This window comes from Jaculus jaculus, chromosome 12 (assembly GCF_020740685.1).
Source record: "Jaculus jaculus isolate mJacJac1 chromosome 12, mJacJac1.mat.Y.cur, whole genome shotgun sequence".
In the NCBI taxonomy this organism is placed as follows: domain Eukaryota; kingdom Metazoa; phylum Chordata; class Mammalia; order Rodentia; family Dipodidae; genus Jaculus; species Jaculus jaculus.
In genome coordinates, this window is record NC_059113.1 from 60,321,360 (window position 1) to 60,343,645 (window position 22,286).

Sequence of the window (22,286 nt, forward strand, 5' to 3'; positions counted from 1 at the left end):
CTTCTCATTTAAAGTGAATTGTAACTGTCCTCCGGACAGTAGAGCAGAAGGTATGCGAGTCAAGTTGGTATGGTGCAGACCCATAGCCCAACTTTAGGCCTCTATCTGAAAGACACTAAGTTAGGAGTCTGGACCCATGAGTTCACAGCTCTCACGTTAGCTGTCACCTGCCATCTCTGGCTTCTCATTCATGAGTAAGAACTGAGGATGTGGCACAGTGCTAGAGTGCTTGCCAAGCATACTGAATCCCTAGGTTGTTCATTCAATAATCCAACTAGGGACACTGCCTGTAATCCCAGAACTGCGGACGTGGAGGCAGGAGGCTCAGTTCAAGGCCAGCCTTGGCTACACAAGACTGTCTCAAAATTAAGAAAAAAAAAAAATGCTGACTTCGGCAGCACATATACTAAAATTGGAATGATACAGAGAAGATTAGCATGGCCCCTGTGCAAGGATGACATGCAAATTCATGAAACATTCCATATTTTTTAGCAATAAGGCAAGAGACACACATAAAAGGAATACAAATTGGAAAGGAAGAGATCAAGTTATCATTATTTGCAGATGACATGATTCTATACATAAAGGACCCTAAAGACTCTACTAGCAAACTGTTAGAGCTGATCAAAACCTACAGCCATGTAGCAGGATACAAAATAAATACACAGAAATCAGTAGCCCTCATATATGCTAACAACAAACACACAGAGGATGAAATCAGAGAATCACTCCCATTCACAATTGCATCAAAAAAAAAAAAAAATCAAGTACCTTGGAATAAACCTAACCAAGGAAGTAAAGAATCTCTACAATGAGAACTTTAAAATACTCAAGCGAGAAATTGCAGAAGACACTAGAAAGTGGAGAAACATCCCTTGTTCCTGGATTGGAAGAATCAATATTGTGAAAATGGCAATCTTACCAAAAGCAATCTATACATTTAATGCAATTCCTATCAAAATTCCAAAGGCATTCTTCACAGAAATAGAAAAAACAATCCAAAAATTCATTTGGAATCACAAAAATCCTCGAATATCTAAAATAATACTGAGCAACAAAAATAAGGCTGGTGGTATCACCATATCTGAGTTTAACCTATACTACAGAAGCATAGTAACAAAATCAGCATGGTACTGGCACAAAAACAGACATTTAGATCAGTGGAACAGAATAGAGGACCCAGATGTAAGCCCAGGTAGCTATAGCCACCTGATATTTGATAAAAAGTGCCAAAATACTCATTGGAGAAAAGACAGCCTGCTCAGCAAATGGTGTTGGGAAAACTGGATATATATCTGCAGAAAGATGGAAATAGATTCTTCCCTCTCACCATGCACAAGAATTAAGTCCAAATGGATTAAAGACCTTAACATCAGACCTGAAACTCTGAAAGTGCTAAAGGAAAAAGTAGGGGAAACCCTTTAACATATTGGTCTTGGCAAAGACTTTCTGAATACAACCCCAACTGCTCAGGCAATAAAACCACAGATTAATCACTGGGACCTCATGAAACTACAAAGATTTTGCACTGCAAAGTACACTGTGAATAAAGCAAAGAGGCAACCTACAGAATGGGAAAAAATCTTTGCCAGCTATATATCTGATAGAGGATTAATATCTAGGATATACAAAGAACTCAAAAAGTTAAATAATAAGGAATCAAACAAGCCAATCAAAAAATGGGCTATGGAGCTAAATAGAGCATTCTCAAAGGAAGAAATACGAATGACATAAAAGCATCTAAAAAATGTTCTACGTCACTAGCCATCAGGGAAATGCAGATGAAAACTACATTGAGATTCCATCTCACTCCTGTCAGATTGGCCACCATCATGAAAACAAATGATCATAAATGTTGGCAGGGATGTGGAGAAAGAGGAACCCTTCTACACTGCTGGTGGGAATGCAATCTGGTCCAGCCATTGTGGAAATCAGTGTGGAGGTTTCTAAAACAGCTAAAGATTGATCTACCATATGACCCAGCTATAGCACTCCTAGGCATATATCCGAAGGACTCATCTCATTTCCTTAGAAGTACGTGCTCAACAATGTTTATTGCTGCTCAATTTTTAATAGCTGGGAAATGGAACCAGCCTAGATGTCCCTCAACTGATGAGTGGATAATGAAGATGTGGCACATTTATACAATGGAGTTCTACTCAGCGGTAAAGAAAAATGAAGTTATTAAATTTGCAGAAAAATGGATGGATCTGGAAAGGATTATACTAAGTGAGGTAACCCAGGCCCAAAAAGCCAAGTGCCATATGTTCTCCCTCATATGTGGATCCTAGCTACAGATGGTTGGGCTTCTGCGTGAGAAGGAGAATTCTTAGTAGCAGAGGCCAGTAAGTTAAAAAGGAGATATAAAGGGAAGATAAAAGAAGGGAGGAGGGTACTTAATAGGTTGGTATTGTATATATATAAGTACAATGATTGAGATGGGGAGGTAATATGATGGGGAATGGAATTTCAAAGGGGAAAGTGGGGGGGGGCAGGAAGGGTATTACCATGGGATTTTTTTATAATCACGGGAAATGCTAATAAAAATTTAAATAAATAAATAAATAAATAAATGAAAATTTTAAAATCTTAAAAAAAAAAAAAAGGAAGAAAAGCCGTGGGCGTGGTGGCGCACGCCTTTAATACCAGAATTCGGGAGTTAAAGGTAGGAGGATCGCGGAGACTTCGAGGGCACTCTGAGACTACATAGTGAATTCCAGGTCAGCTTGAGCAAGCTTGAGACCCTACATGGGAAACCCTCCAGAAATACTAATAAAAAAAAGTAATAAAAAAAAAAAAAGATCAAGAAGCAGGTCTCCCAGGCTAACTGTGAAACATGCATGCGGATGGGTTTACTTAAGATCATCCAAAAGAGCTGGTGAGCAGCGTACAGTCTGGAACCCCGGGGCTAGCGAGCGTCGGTGCACCCTCCGAGAGGCCAGGGGTGCCGGCGCACACCCGCTGGCCGCTCGGTGGCTCGCCAGCTGCTCCTAGGCGGCTGCGGAGGGCTGAGCGCCGTCTCTCCGGTGGCCGGCCCAGCCGCGGCCTGGGTTGGACTCAGTAAAGCGCCGAGGGGCCGCGCCGAGGGGCGGAGGAGCCAGGAGCGGCCACGTGAGCTGGGCAGCGCGGGGGCGGCCGGGGGCGCGCGCGCACGGGGCGGGGGCGGGGCCTGGCGCGCGCGGCCCCGCGGGTGACAGGGCGCGCGGGAAGGGGCGGGGTCTCTGGCGGGGCGGGGCAGGGAGGGAGGGGAGGAGTGGAGATGGCGGCGGCGGCGGCGGCTCCGGGGGGCGGGGGCGGGGAGCCCCGGGGAGCCGGTGGGGTGGGCCCGGGGGTCCCGGGGGAAGTGGAGGTCGTGAAGGGGCAGCCGTTCGACGTGGGCCCGCGCTACACGCAGCTCCAGTACATCGGCGAGGGCGCGTACGGCATGGTCAGGTGAGGGGGCGTTCCGGGGGAAGGGGCTGCTCAGTGGGATGGGGGCTTCGCGGGGGGCAGAGCGCGTCCCTGCGCTTCCTGGGACGGAACACTCCGAGTGTCCCGAAGAGGAAGGGAGTATCCCAGGGAGGGATCTACTTTCTCTGAGGAGGGGGTGTGGAGGCTTTGAACCCGCCCTTTATCATGAAGGGAGGGACATCTGGGTGTATTGAGGGGGGAGCTGTGGCACTTTTGGGACCCTAGAGACACCGGATGAAGCAAAGAAAGTATTCTTGAAGGGGGCGTGAAGGACCCTTTTGGAGTGGAAGCCTTAGTATACCTCCACCCCCAAGTAAGGTTCTACCAGGGAGTTTGGGGGAGAAGAGCAAAGCTCAAGGTGGGGCTAGCCTTTGCACTCCTCCCCACAGCCTTGCCCAGGGGCCCAAGGTGTTCGGAGGGCCTCTCTGTATTTTGGGGGAAAGGAGTCTATGGGTTCTTGACCCACTGTGTATCTGGGCCTCTCTGCTTTTGTTTCTATGGGAACAGCTCTGCTACCTCACTGTGAGACCTACCCCTCCTTATCCCTTCTCCCCTTCAGTCAGTCCCCTGTTACTGCCCTCCTTGCACTTGCTGTATTTATTTGCTTCATTCCCATCCTTTACTGAGCTCCTACTCCCTGGACCTGTCTTGGGTTGAGGGAGCCCAGCCTGGAGAGGGGAAGTCAGTGAGCATTCACTCTCTTCCTCTGTTTATGAAGTCACCAAAAGGCTGCCTGGCTGGTCCCCAGCTTTTTCCCTGGAGATCCTAGGCCTTCACTGCAGGAAGGAACCAGCATTGTTTATGCCTTGGCTGGAGTGCTCTCCTGCTCTTTCCCCTCCCTGCCAAGGCCTGGGTGGGGCCGCCAGGCTTGGATACTCTCCCTTTGTAAGGCCACACCAGCAACATCTCTCTGGCCTTCTCAGCTCTGCTTATGACCACGTGCGCAAGACCCGGGTAGCCATCAAGAAGATCAGCCCCTTCGAGCATCAGACCTATTGCCAGCGCACTCTGCGGGAGATTCAGATCTTGCTGCGTTTCCGCCATGAGAATGTCATAGGCATCCGAGACATTCTTCGGGCACCCACCCTGGAAGCCATGAGGGATGTGTATCCTTCACCTCAGCCAGCTGGCTGGCCAGACACAGCCTCATAGAGCTCAGCTGGGTAATGTTTCCATCTTTGTGCCACCCTCCAAAACAAACCCAGCAAAAGAACTTAACAGCAGAGGAGAGTCCACAGAGTGTAATGAGCCTCAGGTGGATCCTGGCCTGTTGCAGCCAGGCAGGGTGGCCTTGGACAAGCCCTCCTCTCCTCTGTGCCCAAGGAGGAGGTGGAGGTGCTGGGCAAAATTATTTCTATGGGAGCTTTGTCTTCTGTCGTCTGTGACATGACCCAGCTTCAGCCCACAGTTAGTTCTACTTAACAGGCTTGTATTCTTTCCTCTGAGTTCCCAAATTGGAAGGAAAACAGGCCATGCATGTCCAGTGCTTTGCTGGTTCTAATTCCACCTCCCAACTGGCTTGAGAGATGGGCCTAACCACTTCCATTTCAAAGATGAGGAAATTGAGACCCAGACACACCAAATCAAATGTTTCTGTTTGCTACTTCCTCCTTCCCTAGATGGAAAGCGTCCTTTCTGTGAGACATCCCACTTTGAGAGCCCCACCCGAATTATCCATGCACTTGTACTTTGACCATGGAGGGCAGCCCAGTCTCTGTTGCCCTTGCTTGATATTGGTTGCCTAGTTCAGTTATCTAGTTTGTGGTTTACTTCCTGCCTTGCTCCATTGTTAGCAGTTTGTAACACTCATGGCCTCTTCCCTGCCCACCCATGCAATGCCAGGCCTCCACCCAGAAGTAGGAGTTTGGTCTGCAGTATGCGCAGCCCCATCTCACACTGGACAGGAAATCTGTTGTTGTTTGACCTTAAGCAAGTCATTGCATGGATCTCGGTCTTTACCAGCAAGCTGAGCCACAGGTATTCCCTGAAAGACAGCCCCAACTTAGTCTAACAAGGACAAAGTCCTGACATTGATTGATTTATCTATTTAGACTTGGTCTTTATCTTCACGTTTAAAAGCACAGCCACTTCTCCATCTTCTGATGTGTGGCCAAGCACTCTCTGAGTAGGAGCAGGCTGTTAGGATTGTCTCATTTTTCTGGCACAACTCATTCCCATAAGGCAGGCATTTATTTTTAAGCAAACAGTTATTGCATGCCAGATGGTATTCCTACATTATCTCATTTAACCCACTCATCAGCCACGTGGCTCCAGCCTGTGTAGTAGCAATAGCAGTTCACATTTGCTGAACACGTACAACATGCCAAGCCCTGGGCTGGGTGCTCTCCATGGGGTGTCATCTAGTCCTCATAGCCATCCTCAAAAGAACTGGTGCCGGGAAGATGGTTTAGTGGATAAAGTACTCAGCATTCAAGCCCAGGTACCTGAGTTTGATCCCCAGGCTGCACATGAAAAGCCATAAACAGTGGTGGGCTTCTGTGATCCCAGCACAGAGATGCAGTGGAAGGTAGAGACAGGATAGTTTCTCAGAAGCCAGTGGTGAGCTGAGGATCCAGCAAGAGAAACCCTGCCTCAAATGAAGTGGAAAAAGAGAGAAGTGACCCGGAAGTTACTCTGACCCCCATAGCATGCTATGCATGCATGCGCCTACACACACATCACCACCACCACCAAGAAAAGTGGGCTGGAGAGATGCACTTGCCTGCAAAGCCAAAGGACCCAGGTTTGATTCACCAGTACCCATATAAAACCAGGTGTACAATGTGGCACGTGTGTTGGAGTTGGTTTACAAGAGCTAAAAGCCCTGGTGAAGCCATTCTCCACCCCCCCAAGAATAAATAAAATATAAAAAGGAAAAAAAAAAAAACAAGGCCAGGAGGTGTGGTGGTGCACACCTTTAATCCCAGCACTTGGGAGGCAGAGGTAGGATTTCAGTGAGTTTGAAGCCATCCTGAGACTGCACAGTGAATTCCAGGTCAGCCTGGGTTAGAGGGAAACCCTACCTCAAAAAACAAAACAAAATGCCCCCTGTTTATCGTTTATCAGACTAGGAAGCTGAGGCATAGACCGGTTAAGAACATGAAGTGGAGCTTTCATACAGGCATGAATGGGTTAGCTCCAGCTGAAGCTGTCCCACCTCCTGCAGTTTATTAGCATCTTCATTTGCCCACCAAGGAGACTGAGAGCCCCTTTGCATGGGCTCACCCCTGAGGTGACAGAGGCTCTGACCCCTACCAAGCTCATGAAGCCAAGGGGTCCAGCTGGAGGGGATGTGCTGCCTTCTGCTCAAATCCTGCTTTCCTTAACCAAATGCCTCCCACTCCCCTGCCTGGGGGGTCTCTGGAGTCATCCTCAGGTACATCGTTCAGGACCTCATGGAGACAGACCTGTACAAGCTGCTTAAGAGCCAGCAGCTAAGCAACGACCACATCTGCTACTTCCTCTACCAGATCCTCCGAGGCCTCAAGTACATCCACTCAGCCAATGTGCTCCACCGGGACCTGAAGCCCTCCAACCTGCTCATCAATACCACCTGTGACCTCAAGGTCAGAGCTTGGGCATGAGTCCCTCTTCCCCTGAGCCTGGGCCTTCTGGGTGACCAGTAGATGCAGCCTTGGCACATAACATAGGGAATAGCAAGATTTCTTGGGCTGTGGAGGCACCCAGCTTAGTGGCCCGGGTTTGATTCTAGATCTGTGATTTTGGTCTGGCCCGGATTGCTGACCCTGAGCATGACCACACTGGCTTTCTGACGGAGTATGTGGCCACGCGCTGGTACCGGGCTCCAGAGATCATGCTTAACTCCAAGGTAGGAAAACTACTGGCTTCTGAAATGAAGCCCTGGAGCCGTCCCTGACCAGCCACTAGACCCTGTGATGTAGGACATCTGTCCTCGGGGCCTTGGCAAATCCCTCTGGATCTTGGCCTCTGTCAGGAAGAGTTCTCTTTGATTCTTTCTAGCCTCTGTGCCCTGCCCCCTGCCTGGTGTTGGATCTAAGTTGGATGTGTGGTACTTGGCCCAGACACTGGGAAGGACCCCAATATGGAACTTAGCATGTTCTCCTCCTCCCCAGGGCTACACCAAGTCCATTGACATCTGGTCTGTGGGCTGCATTCTGGCTGAGATGCTCTCCAACCGGCCCATCTTCCCTGGCAAGCACTACCTGGACCAGCTCAACCACATTCTGGGTGAGAGGTCCTGGGCGGCTGAGGGGGAGAGGAATTAGCTTATCAGAGGTGAGATTTCTGGAAGGTGAGGTTGTGGAGCATCATTGCCTTTCAGCAAAATGTGGATGCCCTTCCTATTTGATAAATGGGAAAGCAAGGCTAAGCCCCACATCTAGGGAAGGTTGGAACCAGGATTTAAACCCAGGGGTGCCTGAATTCCAGGTGCTCATCTGTGCTACACTGTTGTTTTGGAGTTAACTGAGGAGTTGGGGCAGGTTATGGGGCTGGAACTCTTGTTCTTGCTTCCTGACCTGTTCTGCTCCCAGGAGCAGGAATTGATGTCTCACCAAGACACCTGGTTTATCCACAGGTATCCTTGGCTCCCCATCCCAGGAGGACCTGAATTGTATCATCAACATGAAGGCCCGAAACTACCTACAGTCTCTGCCCTCTAAGACCAAGGTGGCCTGGGCCAAGCTTTTTCCCAAGTCTGATTCCAAAGGTGAGAGAAGCTGAGGGGCTGGAATAGGCTAAAATCTGGGGCCAAAGAAGGATGCAAGATTCCAGCAACTGCCTCAGTAGAAAGACCCCTCCATTGGGCAAAGGGATGCCTCTAGAAATTCCTCCAGCCTTCCTGTTGACCCCTGCCTCCTGCCTTTCTCTAGCTCTTGACCTGCTAGACCGGATGTTAACCTTCAACCCCAACAAGCGGATCACAGTGGAGGAAGCCCTGGCTCACCCCTACCTGGAGCAGTACTATGACCCAACAGACGAGGTGGGCCAACCACCAGCAGCAGGTGGGGGCATAAGCATGGTATGCAGCCTGAGCCTTACAGTCTTTGCCATCCTAGCCTGTGGCTGAGGAGCCCTTCACTTTTGACATGGAGCTGGATGATCTCCCCAAGGAGCGGCTGAAGGAGCTGATCTTTCAAGAGACGGCCCGCTTCCAGCCAGGGGCACCAGAAGCCCCCTAACCTGGACAGAAGACATCCTTGCCCCTGGGGCCTGGTGAGTGGCCCTCAGTGCCCCTGCACAGCCTCACTCCAAGGAGAGCTGCCCAGCATTCCTCAGTACAGTCACAAACATGCCTCATGATCCACGTGTATGGTAGCAACAGAAGGGCCAGTCCTTCATGTCCCTTATCCTCCAGCCCCATTCATCTTGCACTTGTCAACAGCAGCCACTCCAGTCCTACAAAGGTTGCTGAGGGCTTCTCCCCACCGAGGAGCTGCCCCTGGCCTTGGCTAGCCAGGGTGATCAGAGGGGAGGAGCCCGTAGCCCCACCTGGCCCACGTGCCTGTTTTCCTCTCATCCACTGCTCTGCTTCGGCTAGCAGTTCACACACTTTGTGGGTAACCCTGCTGGGCCTACCCTTTCCCACATTGCCCTCCTGCAACCTTTTCCTGTCCTTGGCCAGCAGTGACCTGACAGAAAGAAGTCAAATATGTGGGTACAAGTGCCATCTCTGCCACTAGGAAGAGTTGCATGATGTGCCTCAGTTTCTGAAGACTGTTCCAGAGGAGAGGAAGTGCTGACAGAACCCTAAGCATTGCTCTTCTTTAAAATGCCTCACAGCAGCTGCCCCCTCACCACAGCACTCAGTGGCCAGCGGCTGTTATCTTCCCCATTTGCAGATAAGGAAACTGACACCCTATCTGCCCAGCTGTGAGGATGAAACAGAGCCACTTGGGTCAGGGATTCTCTCAACCAAGCTGATGGCTTCTTTCCTGCCTGTTTCTTCCTTTAGGCCCTGCTCCTACCTGCCCCCTCCTGCTGGATTGTTGAAAAGTGGACACTGCTCAACGCAGGCCCTAGCAGCCCAAGCCAGACCAAGGGTGGGCGGGGCCACCTTCTCTCACTTTGCTGGGGTCTCCTGCTTCTGGCAGTCTCCTGCCACCATCCACTACCCCTTCTCTCCTCAAGGCCTGAGTGGTGAGGAGTCCCAGAGCTGATCTTTCTGCTGCTCTGCCTTCATTTACCCATGCTAGCCCAAACTCTGGTAGACCATTCTGGAATGGAAGGATTCTGGTTTCCCTAGGTCCTGTGGAGGGGCAGGAGCCACTGACTAGGGACTCAGGGCGAGCCCTGCCCCACTCACCTCATCAGAACTCCACCCTATTTTCCCCGACAGAACATTCCTAAGTCTCAAGGGCTAGTATCCCTGAAGAGCCAGGCCTAGGCCAAACCCCTCCCTCTCAAAGCTGCCACTTGTAACACCCTTGCTGCTTCTGTGTGTGGGTGAGTGAAGTGGGGGTGGGGGCTCATGAAGAGCTGGTAACCCCTGCCCACCTCCCTGTGCCTATATCTAATATATAAATATAGAGATGTGTATATGGACGACACTGACTCTGTTTGTGTACGCCGATGTAGACCTTAACCATTGCTGTTCTGAGGACTGACCCTTGTTGTCCAGCTGTCTCAGGAGTTGGTGACCTGGTGACCTTTGGTTTTAGCTAGCCAAGGATGAGGATGGGGCTCCAGTCCCTTGGAAAGAGGGGTCATTTTCTTCTTAGTCACTGTCCACTTACTCTCTCACAGCTTCCTGTCTGACTGGCTAGAGTTGATTTGGGGTGACTCAGGGGCACCCTACACCACATTCCGTAGAAATAACAAGGGGTGGTATATTGCCGACCCTGGCCATAGCACCCACAGTAGGCAGAGAAATCTTAACAGACACAGTGAGGGAGGAACTTAATACCACCCCCCGCCCCGTGTGGTCAAGGAGTGGGGTGCTGGGGTCTGTGAAGGGTTTGGGGACATGAGAGCCAAGCTGCCTGCCTCCACTCCTGCGTCTGTTCAGCCCTGGAGAGCACTGTAGCCTGGCCACGCGCCAGCAGCTCAGCAGCAGGCTCAGCAGGTCCAAGGGGCGTGGTGCTGCCGGTGGAGCCAGCCTACACTGGCTCGGCAGGCGGGCAGGCGGCACTGAGGCTGCACAGTCTCCCGGGACCGGCGGCTGCTGCGGCTGTACTTGCAGCAGCAGAGCCCATCTTAGGAGGGAGGCCATGAGCCTCCTCCTATACTGTGCCCTGTCCACCCTGGGCAGCTATGTCATGCTGTCCATCTTCTTCCTGCGCCGGCCTCGTCTACTGCACACAGCCTGGGCTCCGGCTTTCTGCCCCCGCCTGGCCGCCCACCGTGGAGGTAAGCTGAGTGGGGAAGGTGGGAGTGATTGGCAGCCACTAGGGGTGGATTGAGTCGAAAGACTGGTGCCGCAGTAGGCAGCACACAGAGAAGATGCAAGGGGGTTGTTAGAACCAGAGGACAAGCAGGACAAGGAATGGGGAAGAAGGCCTGTTTGGTTTTGGTTGACTTTGGGATAGGAGGCCAGCAGGAGGAAAGGTGGACCATAAGGTCAGGCCCCAAGGACCCACCCTGGCTGCCCTCATGCAGGATCTGGGGAGCGGCTGGAGAACACCATGGAGGCCATGGAGAAGTGAGTGCACCTGCCCCAAGCAATTAATGTGAGGTGGTGTGGGTCATTCACTTCCTGATTGGGATATCTGCAACCACCTGGAGTTGTGCAGGTGGGATCACACATCCGACTGTGAACTCTGCCTCTGTACCTCCCCTGGACCCTTCTCTGTCCCCTGCCGGCACTGACCTTCGCTCTCATAGTTCCATGGCCCAGCGAGCAGATCTCCTGGAACTTGATTGCCAGCTGACTCGGGATGGTGTGGTGGTGGTGTCACACGATGAGAACCTGTCCCGCCAGTCAGGCCTGAATAGGGATGTGAGTGACTTGGACTTTGAGGTGAGCCTTGCTGTAGCCCCTCACACCCAGAGTCACCCTGTCTCTACTTGACCTTCCTGGTGACTCTGCTCGCTCTACCCAGGAGCTGCCCCTCTACAAGGAAGAGCTGGAGGTTTACTTCTCACCAGGTGAGGGCGGGTAGGCGCTTCCAGCCTTGGATCAGCCTGCCAATCCTGAACACCCCCTCTACCCCACCAGTCCTTCTCAGACCCCACTTCCCATGACTCCCTCCCAGGCCACTTTGCTCATGGGTCAGACCGTCACATAGTCCGCCTGGAAGATGTGTTCCAGAGGTTCCCACAGACACCCATGAGTGTGGAGATCAAAGGCGAGAACGATGAACTCATTCACAAGGTGGTACTGCAGCCAGGAAAGGGGAGGGTGGGCCCAAGGCAGGCCTGGCTCCCCTTAGCCCTCCTCCTCCTCCTAGGTAGCCAACCTGGTGAGGCGCTTTGGCCGCAGCAAGATCACTATCTGGGCCTCAGAGAAGAACTCAGTCATGAAGAAGTGCAAGGCTGCCGTGAGTCTTTTTCTGTCCTTGCTCTAGGGCTAGAGGCCACCCCAGCTCAAGGAGTCCCAGGATAGCTTCCAGGGAACTTGCCATGAGCACAGTCCCAGTTTTGCCCTGGGTCTGACTCCACCCTGACGTGTCAAATGTCTCTTGAAAGATTGAGAGAGGTAGGGTAGTGGGACTGTGCATACCAGCCAGCTCCATGGAGCCTCCCACACTGGCCCTGTTGGTCAGCTGTGTGTTACTGTAGTAGAATACCTGAGGTCACAACTCATGGCTCATGGTTTCAGAAGTACCAGTCAGTCCAGTCATGTTTGGCCCCACTGAGAGGAACCTGAGGCAGACATCATAGAAGAGAGGGCTTGATGGAGGGGCCCCTCACTTCCTGACAGCTTCTTCCTTCCTCTTGTGTTCCACCCAGACCCCCAGCATACATACAGATGGTGCTGTGCACATTCAGGGTGTGTCTTCTCCCCCATGAGCCACAGGCACTGCCAAGGTGTATTATACCTAACTCCCAGGCACTTCTCAACCCAATCAAGTTAACAAAATTAACCCTGTGACTTTATTATCCAGACCTGTTCCCTGCAGCCTACATCTGCTCTGCTGCCCCCAGAGCATGGATCTGTCTCCTCACTTGTCACCTTGCTTCCCCAGAACCCGGACATGCCCGTGTCCTTCACCATAAGCAGAACATTCTGGATGCTCCTACTCTACTATCTGGGGCTGCTGCCCTTTGTCTCTATCCCTGAGCGATTCTTCCTGTGCTTCCTGCCCACCATCATCAACAGGTACCACTGGTGGAACTGGACTTGGGACACCCACCCTGCTCAAGCCAGCCACACTGTGGAGGATCTACTGTGGAGGAGCCTTGTGATCTTGGGGTCTCTAATACCCCTCAAAGATAGATAACTTCCAAGGTCCACACTGGCCTACAATTCTTCAAGTAGCCCAGATGATCTTGAACTTCTGATCCTCCTGCCTCATCCTCCCAAGTGCTCCAATTACAGGAGTTCCCCACCATGCCTGATTTATGTGGTGCTGGGGATCAAACCCAGGGCTTTGTGCGTGCGAAGCTAGCACTACCAACTGAGCTACATCCCTAGCCTCTTTTTTTGTTTCCAGACAGAATCTCACTGTGTAACTGGGGTTGGCCTCAAACTCTCAATCCTACTGCTTCAGCCTTCCCAGTGCTGGGATGGATCATGGATGTGCATCACCATACTGGCAAGAGAGTGTGGTTGGTTGGTTTGGTATTCATTTTCTCAAGGTAGGGTCTCACTCTAGCTCTGGCTGCCTTGGAATTCATTCTGTAGCCACAGACTGGCCTCTAACTCACCATAATCCTCCTATGAACGCCTTCTGGGTGTTCTGATTAAAGGACAGCACCACCACACCCAGCTTGTGTAGATAGCTTTTACAACAGGATTTTCAGAGTGTTTTCTTGTATCTTGAGATATTTGACTTTTACCTTTGCAGCACCCCCTCCCAGAAGGCATAGGAGGTGAATCATGACCTCAGTAGTAACACCCATGAGAATCAGAGGCATAGACAGGGCCTGAGATTTGTCCAAGGCTACACAGCTGGGAAAACAGCCCAGTGTTTTTTTTGTTGTTGTTGTTTGTTTGTTTTTTGTGATGTAGAATCTCATTCTATCCCAGGCCGTGGTGGAACTCTGTAGCCTCAAGCAGGCCTTAGACTCACAGAGATCCTCCTACCTCTATCTCCCAAGTGTTGGAACTAAAGGTATGTGTGCCCCACCACGCCCTGACCCAGAGCTCAGTTTTGCTTTGGGTCTGTCTCAAGCTTGACCTGTGAAAGGCCTCTGAAATTACCCCTGCAGTGTGATCATTTGTGACAAGTAGCCAACAAATTAAGCACTGTCTCATCTCAAGAAGCTGACCAGCTCAGGGCATGGGAATTCTAGCACTCTGGAGGCTGTGAGATCAGAGGGTCATAGGTATCAAACCAACCTGAGTTACATAGTGAGACCCTCTCTAGAAAACTAAAACAAGCAATTTTCTCTCAGAGAAGCCCACACCCATGCTTTTGGCTCTTCCTGAGTGCTTCTTAACCCTCCTGCTTAAAGATTGTAAGACAGGGCTGGGGAAATTGCTTAGTGGTTAAAGCCTTTGCCTTGGAGGCCTAAAGGACCCAGATTCCATTCCCCAGGACCCATGTAGCCAGATGCACAAGGGGTTGCATGTATCTGGAGTTCATTTACACTGGCTGGAGGCCCTGGCATGCCCATTCTCTCTTTCTTTTTAACTACCAATTCCTCTCTCTTTCAAATAAATAAATATTTTTAAAAGATTATAATATATTAAAATGTTAAGAGATATTAAGCCAGGCATGATGGCATATATCTTTAGTCCCAGAGGTAGGAGGATCACTGAGTTTGAAGCCACCATGAAACTACATAGTGAATTGAGAACCTACTTCAAAAAAGAGAAAAAGAGAGAGAGAGAGAGAAAAATGAAAGTATCTTTGGGGCTGGAGAGATGGCTTATTGGTTAAGGTGCTTTCCTGTAAAGCCTAAGGACCCAGGCTTAATTCCCCAGGACCCACATAAGCCAGATGCACTAGATGGTGCATGGGTCTGGAGTTCGTTTGCAGTGGCTGGATGCCCTGAAATGCCTGTGTGTGTGTGTGTATGCCTGCCTGCCTGCCTATCTTGTCTGTCTATCTATCTGTCTGTCTGTCATCTGCTTCTCTGTCTCTAATAAATAAATAAATAAATAGGGTTGGAGAGATGGCTTAGTGGTTAAGGCACTTGCCTACAATGCCAAAGGACCCAGAATCAATTCTCCAGGACTCACATAAGCCAGATGCACAAAGTATCACATGAATCTGGAGTTTGTTTGCAGTGGCTGGAGGCCCTGGTATACACAGTCTTTCTCCCTCTCCCCACCCCCTTCCCCTCTTTATCTCTCTGAATTAAATAAAAATAAAATACAAAAAAGTTAAAAAAAATTTCTTTTTGGTTTTTCAAGGTAGGGTCTCACTCTAGCCCAGGCTGACCTAAAATTCACTATGTAGTCTCAGGGTGGCCTCGAATTCATGGCAATCCTCCTACCTCTGCCTCCTGAGTGCTGGGATTAGAGGCGTGAGCCACCAGACCTGGCTTAAAAAATTTTAAAGTGGGCTGGAGAGATGGCTTAGCGGTTAAGCGCTTGCCTGTGAAGCCTAAGGACCCCGGTTCGAGGCTCGGTTCCCCAGGTCCCACGTTAGCCAGATGCACAAGGGGGCGCATGCGTCTGGAGTTCGTTTGCAGAGGCTGGAAGCCCTGGCGTGCCCATTCTCTCTCTCTCCCTCTATCTGTCTTTCTCTCTGTGTCTGTCGCTCTCAAAAAATAAAAAAAAAAATTAAAAAAAAAATTTTAAAGTATCTTTGGATCAGGGAGATGGCTCATTTGGTAAAGTGCTTACCTTATAAACATGAGGTCAGTCCTTAGAACTGACATTAAAAATCCAAGTTGGAGCCAGGCATGCACACCTTTAATCTTAGCACTCAGGAGGCAGAGGTAGGATTGCCATGAGTTCAAGGCCACCCTGAGACTCCATAGTAAACTCCAGGTCAGTCTGGGCTAGAGTGAGAACCTACCTCAAAAAACAAAACAACAAGGCCAGGTTGATAATCACAGCTCTGGAGAGGCAAAGATAGGTATATCTCAGGCTTACTGGCCGGCCAGTCTAGCCTACTTGGTGAGTTACAGGCCAGCAAGAGACTGTTTCAAAAAAGGTGGATGGCACCTGAGGCTGTCCTCTGGTTTACCACATGCATGCACAAGGACATGTGCATGGGTGTGCAAGCACACACTCACTCTAGGCTGGGGAGATGAATCACTCAGAAGTACTTGCCTGCCATTCAAGCATGAGGACCTGAGTTCAGATCCCCAGCACTCGTATAAAAGCCAGACCCAACAAAATGCTTGTAATCCCAGGACTGCGAAAGAGAAGGACTCCTTGGGGTTTGCTGGAGAACTATTGTGGTAAAATCAGTGAGCCTCAGGCTGAGAAACCTTGTCTCAAAAACTAAGGTGGAACCAGGTGCTGGGAAGCAGAGGTAGTATATTGCTGTGACTTCAAGGCCACCCTGAGACTACATAGTGAATCATAAGTCAACTTGGGGTAGAGAGAGACCCTACCCCCCCCCACAAAAAAAAAAAAAAAAAACCTAAGGTGGAGGGCTGGACAGATAGTTTGGCAGTTAAGGCACTTACCTGCAAAGCCTCACAACCTAGATTTGATTCACCAATACCCATGTAAAGCCAGGTGCACAAAGTGGCACGTATTTGGATGTTGTTTGTAGCAGCTAGAGACCCTGGCGCCCCCATTCTTTTTACCTCCTCTCTCTCTCCTTGCAAATAAATATTTTTTAAGAGGTATGGCTTAGCAGTTAAGACGCTTGCCTGCAAAGCCAAAGGACCCATGTTTGATTCCCCAGGACCTACATAAGCCACGTACACAAGATGTCACATGTGTCTGGAGTTTGTTTGCAGCAGCTGGAGGCACTGACATGCCCATTCTCTCTCCCTCTCTCTCAAATAAATTTAAAAAAAATATTTTTTTTAAGTAAGGTGGAGAGCAATTGAGGAAGATACTCAATATTAGCCTACACACATATATGCACACTGCACCTACACATTTACACCATACATGCAACAAAAAAGAAAAACAAGGTATCTTTAATAAATATCAACTCTGCTTTAAAAAAAATACATGCCTGCGGTGTGGTGGCACACGCTTTTAATCCCAGCACTCAGGCAGAGGTAGGAGGATTGCCGTGAGTTCGAGGCCACCTTGAGACTCCATAGTGAATTCCAGGTCAGCCTAGGCTAAAGTGAGACCCTACCTCAAAAAGCCAAAAAAGAAAAAAAATGGCAGCCAGGTGTGATGGCACATATCTTTAGGAGCCTGAGGTAGGATCCCTGATCTCCAGCAACTCTCAGTTCTCTTATCTTTGAGAGAAAAAGTTCCGTCTCCCCCCACCCCAAATCATGGATTTCAGGACACAGTAGATGCTTATTGGACGAGGGACGAATTGTCCATGAAGGCAGCTGTAAAACTTCTTTGAGAGGGGCTGTTAAACTGCCGGGAAATAACTACCTCCCATGATGGGGGCCCAGAAGGGGCTGACCCCACCACTTTCTCTCCATAGGACCTACTTCCCATTTTCCTGTGCGTGGCTGAACCGGCTGTCAGCTGTGGTTTCAAAATGGTGAGGTGGGCAAAGAAGTGCGGGTGGGATGTCCACATAGGGACCTGCCCTTTTCTTTCGTCCTCTCATTGACTTTGTCACCTCATCCCACCCCCCCAGGGCCATCATGAGGAAAAGTCTGATCCAACACTTGGAAGAGCGAGGGGTGCAGGTGAGAATCTGATCACTACTCCAGCAAGAAGGTGGTTCCCAGAATACATATCTGGTAGTAGGTTCCCCATTACATGGGCAGGTCATACATATTCTGAGTCTCAGTTTCTTTATAACTTGGGGAGAATGGCAAATGCAGACCTTTTGGGTAGACAGCTAATTACTTAGGGCTTGGTAAGAGTTAGTCACTGTCCGTGGGTGCTGCTCTCCTGACCCCCAGGGAGGAGGGCTGAAGAACCCGCCTCAGTCCTGCCTGTTCTGCTTTGAACATTTGCTTTGACCAGGACGTTTTTGTCTGTTTTCTTTTCTGAGGCAAGGGCTCACTCTAGCCCAGGCTGCCATCAAACTCTTAACAATCCTCTCACCTTAGCTTTCCAAGTGGTGGTGGCCCAGCAAGTTTTTTTTTGTTTTGTTTTTTTTTAAGGTAAGCTCTCAGTCTAGTCATGGTCATTAGGCTTTGCAGGTAAGCACCTTAACTGCTATCTCTCCAACCCTGTCTCTCTCTCTCTCTCTCTCTCTCTTTTTTTTTTTTTTTTTTTTTTTTGAGGTAGGGTCTCACTCTAGTCCAGGCTGACCTTGAATTCTCTATGTAGTCACAGGGTGACCTCAAACTCACAGCAGTCCTTCTGCTTCCTGGGTGCTGGGATTAAAGGCATGTACCACCACACCCTTCAGAGAGAGAGCAAGAATGGGTGCACCAGGGCCTCTAGCCACTGCAAATGAACTCCAGATGTATGTGCCACTTTGCATCTGGCCTTACATGGGTACTGGAGAATTGAACCCAAGTCTTTAGGCTTTGAGGCAAGTGCCTTAAGTGCTGAGCCATCTCTCCAGCCCCAAACTCAGAGTTATCTTACCTCAGCCTTCCAAGTGGTGGGATTACGGGTATGAGCCACAGTGCTGGACCCTTAACTAGGACATTTCATTAGCAAGCTTGTTGAGATGATTCCAAGAGGAGACAGTGCTGTGGGCTGGAAGTGGGAGCAGCCTGAGGAAGGGGAGAAGGAAGTTGGCTCTAGGGAGAGGAAAGGAGAATGTCTTGGTCAGGGTACGCCACGGGGGTGAAGGCCGGAGGAGCAAGAGACGGGTCAGAGGATCTGAGTGAGTTCCCTAGGTTTGAGGGCAGTGGAGGTAAGACAGGCCCATTTACCTCAGATAGGAGCGTGGATTTCTGCCCTCAGACAAGGGAAGCTCTTGAGGGTCTACAGCAGGAAAGACCTGATCCAGTTGAGTTTACTGAGTGAGTTTCATTTGAGTTACAACACAGAGAAGATATTGTGGAGACAGAGCAGAAATAGTGTCATTAAGAGCCTGATGTTCCCATTGACAGGAGTCCAGCATGGGTAACAGCAGTGGGAACTGATGGAAGGGTTAACTCAGAGAGAGAGCAGCTTTTGTCTACTGCCTAGATGTGGGGTTAAGTGAGGCACTGTTATGGTGAGGTTCTTCTTTGCCAGCCCTCTCACACCTCACACCTCTACCAGTTTGTGAGATCAGACCATCACCCTCATTTGTCAAACTACAAAATCCAGAGATTAGCAAGTTGCCTGGAGTAAAGATCTCAGGCAGGTGCAGCAGTTCACCCCTGTAAGACCAACCCTCAATAAGCAGGAGCAGGAAGACAGTGAGTTCTTGTCTAGCCAGGGCTACATAGATCCTGCCAAGAGCCAGGCATGGTGGCACACACTTTAATCCCAGCACTGAGGAGCCTGAGGTAGGAGAATTACTGTGAGTTCAAGGCCAGCCTGGGCTACAGAGTGAGTTCCAGGTCAGCTTGGGCTAGAGTAAAACCCTACCTCAAAAAAAACTTTTTAAAAAGCCTGGTATGGTGGTACACACCTTTAATCCCAGTACTCTGGAGACAGAGGTAAGAGGATCACTGTAAATTTGAGGCCACCCTGAGACTCTATAGTGAATTTTAGGTCAGCCTGGGCTAGAGTGAGACCCTACCTCGAGGAAAAAAAAAAAAAGAAAAAAGGCTGGAGAGGGGCCTTAGTGCTTAAGGCACTTGCCTATGGAGTCAAAGGACCCAGGTTTGATTCCCCAGGACCCACATAAGCCAAATGCATAAGGTGGTGCATGTGTCTGGAGTTTGTTTGCAGTAGCTGGAGGCCGCACCCATTCTCTCTGTCTCTGTCTCTCTGTTTTTAATTTATTTATTTGAGAGAGACAGAGAAAGAGACCAAAATGCTGCTTAAAACAACAACAACAACAAAAAGCCCAGCCAGGTGTGGTGGTACATGCCTTTAATCTCAGTACTTGGGAGGCAGAGGTAGGTGGATCACCATGAGTTGGAGGCCACCCTGAAACTCCATAGTGAATTCCAGGTCAGCCTGAGCTAGAGTGAGACCCTACCTCAAGAAAACAAAAGAACAAAACAAAACAAACTGGAGGTATACTCAGTAGATAAGAGAGTTTGTCCAGCATGCATGAAGTCTCAACATCACAGAACTGGCTGCAGTAGCATACACCAGTCCTAGTACTGGAGGCTGGTAGCAGCCTCAGCCTCCCAAATGCTGGGATTATGGGTTGTGCCACCACACCTGGCTCAAAGGTCACCCAATTTAATTCATTCCTTTCTTCCTCCCTCCTTCCTTTCCTCCCTCTTTCATTCATTCATTCTTTCTCTTTCTCTTCCTTCCTCCCTCCCTCTCTCTCTCTTTCTTTCTTTTTTCCCAGATAAGGTCTTACTCCAGCTCAGGCTAGTCTCAGGTTGGTCTAGAACTCAGAGGTCCTCCTACCTCAGCCTCCAGAGTATAAGAATTAAGGCATGCAACACCACACCCTATTTAATTAATTTTTTAAATTTATTTATTTGTGAGAGAGGGAGAGAGAGAATGGGCATGCCATGGCCTCTAGCAAGTGAACTCCAGATGCACGCATGTGCTACCTTGTGATCTGGCTCTATGTGGGTACTGAGGAATCAAACCCATGTCGTTTGGCTTTGTAGGCAAGCACCTTGGGTGTCTTTCCAGCTTCTCTGGCTTTTAATTTTGTTTTTTTTCAAGGTAGTGTCACATTCTAGTTCAGGCTGACCTGGAATTCACTATGTAGTCTCCGGGTGGCCTCAAACTCAAAGTAATCCTCCTACTCCTACCTCCTGAGTGCTGGGATTAAAGATGTGTGTCATGGTTTTTAATTTTTAAGAATTGTTATGTTTGAAAATTCCTGCAAAATTAATCTACAGTGCGCTATTGGGAGGTTTCTGCAGAGAAGGAGGGGCTACCACTATTTGAGTGTTAAGAAACCTCTCCGTACAGTTGTTTGGAAAGTAACATGATCATCCCTCCCTGCCCAGGTGGTATTTTGGTCTCTCAATGAAGAGTCAGATTTTGACGTGGCTTTCAACCTGGGAGCCACTGGTGTCATGACTGATTATCCCACAGCTCTGAGGCGCTACCTGGACAACCACCAACCAACAGCCTTCACCTCTTAAGTCTGAGGCCCTCTCTTTCTCTTCCTGAAAAAAAATAAATATTATCTTCTCAGTAACATAGCTGTGCTTGTGGATGGATGTTCAATCTTGGAAAACTATAAAGATGGCAGTTTGTGGTGTGGGGATATAACTGTAGTGGAACACTTGGCTATCATGAGCAAGGCCTTTGGTTCAATCCCTAGACAGATATACACCCATACACCCACCCACTCACCCATGGCTTAGAGCAGACCGGGCCCACCTAGGGCCACAGCCTGGGGCCATAACCAGCCTGGCTCACTTGTTCCACTACATTCCAGAGCCACAGTGACATCACACCCTATGCCATGCCAGGCTGACCTCTACTCTGAGCAATGTCCCCTGCAGGGCCATCCGGGTGTCTTGGCTCCTAGTCTCTAGGGACCCACAGATACTTATTTTCCCAAGGCCATTAAGAAATCCAGGCTTATTACAAAGGACTTATTTCTAACCCTATGTCTTGCTACTGTGAACCCCCTTATACCTCAGAGCTACAAGAGGCTGTACATGCCTGCTAGCCTCACCATCCCAACTTTCTACTCCCGGGTCTCCTCCAGTGCTGAAATGTAATTCACTTAAAAATTCCCAATGCAGAGCCAGGCGTGGTGGTGCACGCCTTTAATCCCAGCACTTGGGAGGCAGAGGTAGAAGGATCGCCGAGAGTTCGAGGCCACCCTGAGACTACATAGTGAATTCCAGGTCAGCCTGGGCCAGAGTGAGACCCTACCTTGAAAAAAAAAAAAAATCCCGATGCAGAAATACATATTGAAGGCCTACTTTAGGTCAAGCTAAGGTTCTGGGACTCTGCAGTGAACATGCCAAGCACCATAGACATGTCCACTGGAGTCAGACCTAACCCAGCCAGAAGGGCAGGGGGAGGATCAGAGGCCGAGGGCCTAGAGATGATGCCTTACGGTGAGCAAAACCGGCTTCTTTCAGCTCTTTGGCTGCTAGAGGTCTAACAGCAATGGGTACTTTTTGGCTCTTCCCTTCTAAGAGGTAAACTAAGTCTGTTCCTGTTGCTATGCAAAAGTAACAAATAGGTGCTATTCTTGTCTGAGCCTCGGTCAAAGGGAAGAAAGTGCTTTATAGAATTGCCGCAGGGACTACCAGAGTGGTCAGTGGATGAACGCACAGCACTATGACTAGATTCCCCGGGGGTGTGGTTCCAGACACCAATGTTACGCCGGGTCACATCCTTGTCCCTTCAAGCACCACGTGACCACAACCAGACCCCAGTATCCACTGGCCACTGAGCTGGGTAGTCGGCTGGCCTGGCCGCCGGCGCACTTCCGGACGGGAGCCAGAAGCCGTGAGCAGGGGGAGGGGCAGTACGGCCCTGCGCGGCCGTCGTGTGACGCGCCCCCTTATTTGCATGCGGCGCACCGATTGGACACGGCGGCCGCCGGGACAGGAGGGCGGCCCCGTCCCCCTCCCCCTCCCGCCGCAGCCTCGGCAGCAGCTGGTCTCGGTGTAAACAAGTCGAGGCGGCTGCGAACCCGGCCGGGGGGGACGGCGCCCACCAGGAGCGCCCCCCACTCCCAGGCCACCCCGCGGACCGC

General features: G+C 50.1%; 2 protein-coding genes and 1 non-coding gene across 4 annotated transcripts; all 3 read left to right on the forward strand.

Annotated features, from left to right (window-relative positions):
- The first annotated feature begins 383 nt into the window (after window positions 1-383).
- Window positions 384-489, forward strand: LOC123453820. The gene has a single exon (XR_006632998.1). It is a non-coding gene; the product is annotated as a U6 spliceosomal RNA (small nuclear RNA).
- Window positions 490-3,259: 2,770 nt separating this feature from the next.
- Mapk3 (mitogen-activated protein kinase 3) lies at window positions 3,260-9,975 on the forward strand. Its single transcript, XM_004670246.3, has 9 exons — window positions 3,260-3,432; window positions 4,374-4,556; window positions 6,827-7,016; window positions 7,163-7,279; window positions 7,545-7,659; window positions 8,009-8,140; window positions 8,304-8,413; window positions 8,490-8,646; window positions 9,386-9,975. Exons 1-8 carry the CDS (start codon window positions 3,260-3,262, stop codon window positions 8,610-8,612), a joined length of 1,143 nt encoding a protein of 380 aa, XP_004670303.3. The 3' UTR covers window positions 8,613-8,646; window positions 9,386-9,975.
- A 145-nt stretch (window positions 9,976-10,120) lies between these two features.
- On the forward strand, window positions 10,121-20,766 carry Gdpd3 (glycerophosphodiester phosphodiesterase domain containing 3). 2 transcript variants are annotated; one of them, XM_045131351.1, is made up of 10 exons: window positions 10,121-10,779; window positions 11,029-11,071; window positions 11,163-11,389; window positions 11,472-11,517; window positions 11,625-11,743; window positions 11,820-11,909; window positions 12,558-12,691; window positions 17,061-17,120; window positions 17,220-17,271; window positions 20,569-20,766. In XM_045131351.1, the coding sequence occupies exons 1-10, from the start codon at window positions 10,684-10,686 to the stop codon at window positions 20,704-20,706; spliced, it is 1,005 nt and encodes a 334-aa protein (XP_044987286.1). In that variant the 5' UTR covers window positions 10,121-10,683; the 3' UTR covers window positions 20,707-20,766. The 2 variants fall into 2 exon arrangements, with proteins under 2 accessions (XP_044987286.1, XP_004670304.1); XM_004670247.2 differs by having other exon boundaries at window positions 11,254-11,389.
- Window positions 20,767-22,286: the final 1,520 nt, after the last annotated feature.

Bases quoted from the DNA above. Each gene is read 5' to 3' on its own strand.
- Mapk3 (XM_004670246.3), top strand. From the start codon at position 3,260: ATGGCGGCGGCGGCGGCGGCTCCGGGGGGCGGGGGCGGGGAGCCCCGG. The intron at 3,433-4,373 runs GTGAGGGGGCGT...TGGCCTTCTCAG, and splicing joins GGCGCGTACGGCATGGTCAG to CTCTGCTTATGACCACGTGC. The intron at 7,280-7,544 runs GTAGGAAAACTA...CCTCCTCCCCAG, and splicing joins AGATCATGCTTAACTCCAAG to GGCTACACCAAGTCCATTGA.
- Gdpd3 (XM_045131351.1), top strand. From the start codon at position 10,684: ATGTCATGCTGTCCATCTTCTTCCTGCGCCGGCCTCGTCTACTGCACA. The intron at 11,744-11,819 runs GTGGTACTGCAG...TCCTCCTCCTAG, and splicing joins ACGATGAACTCATTCACAAG to GTAGCCAACCTGGTGAGGCG. The intron at 12,692-17,060 runs GTACCACTGGTG...TTCTCTCCATAG, and splicing joins CTGCCCACCATCATCAACAG to GACCTACTTCCCATTTTCCT.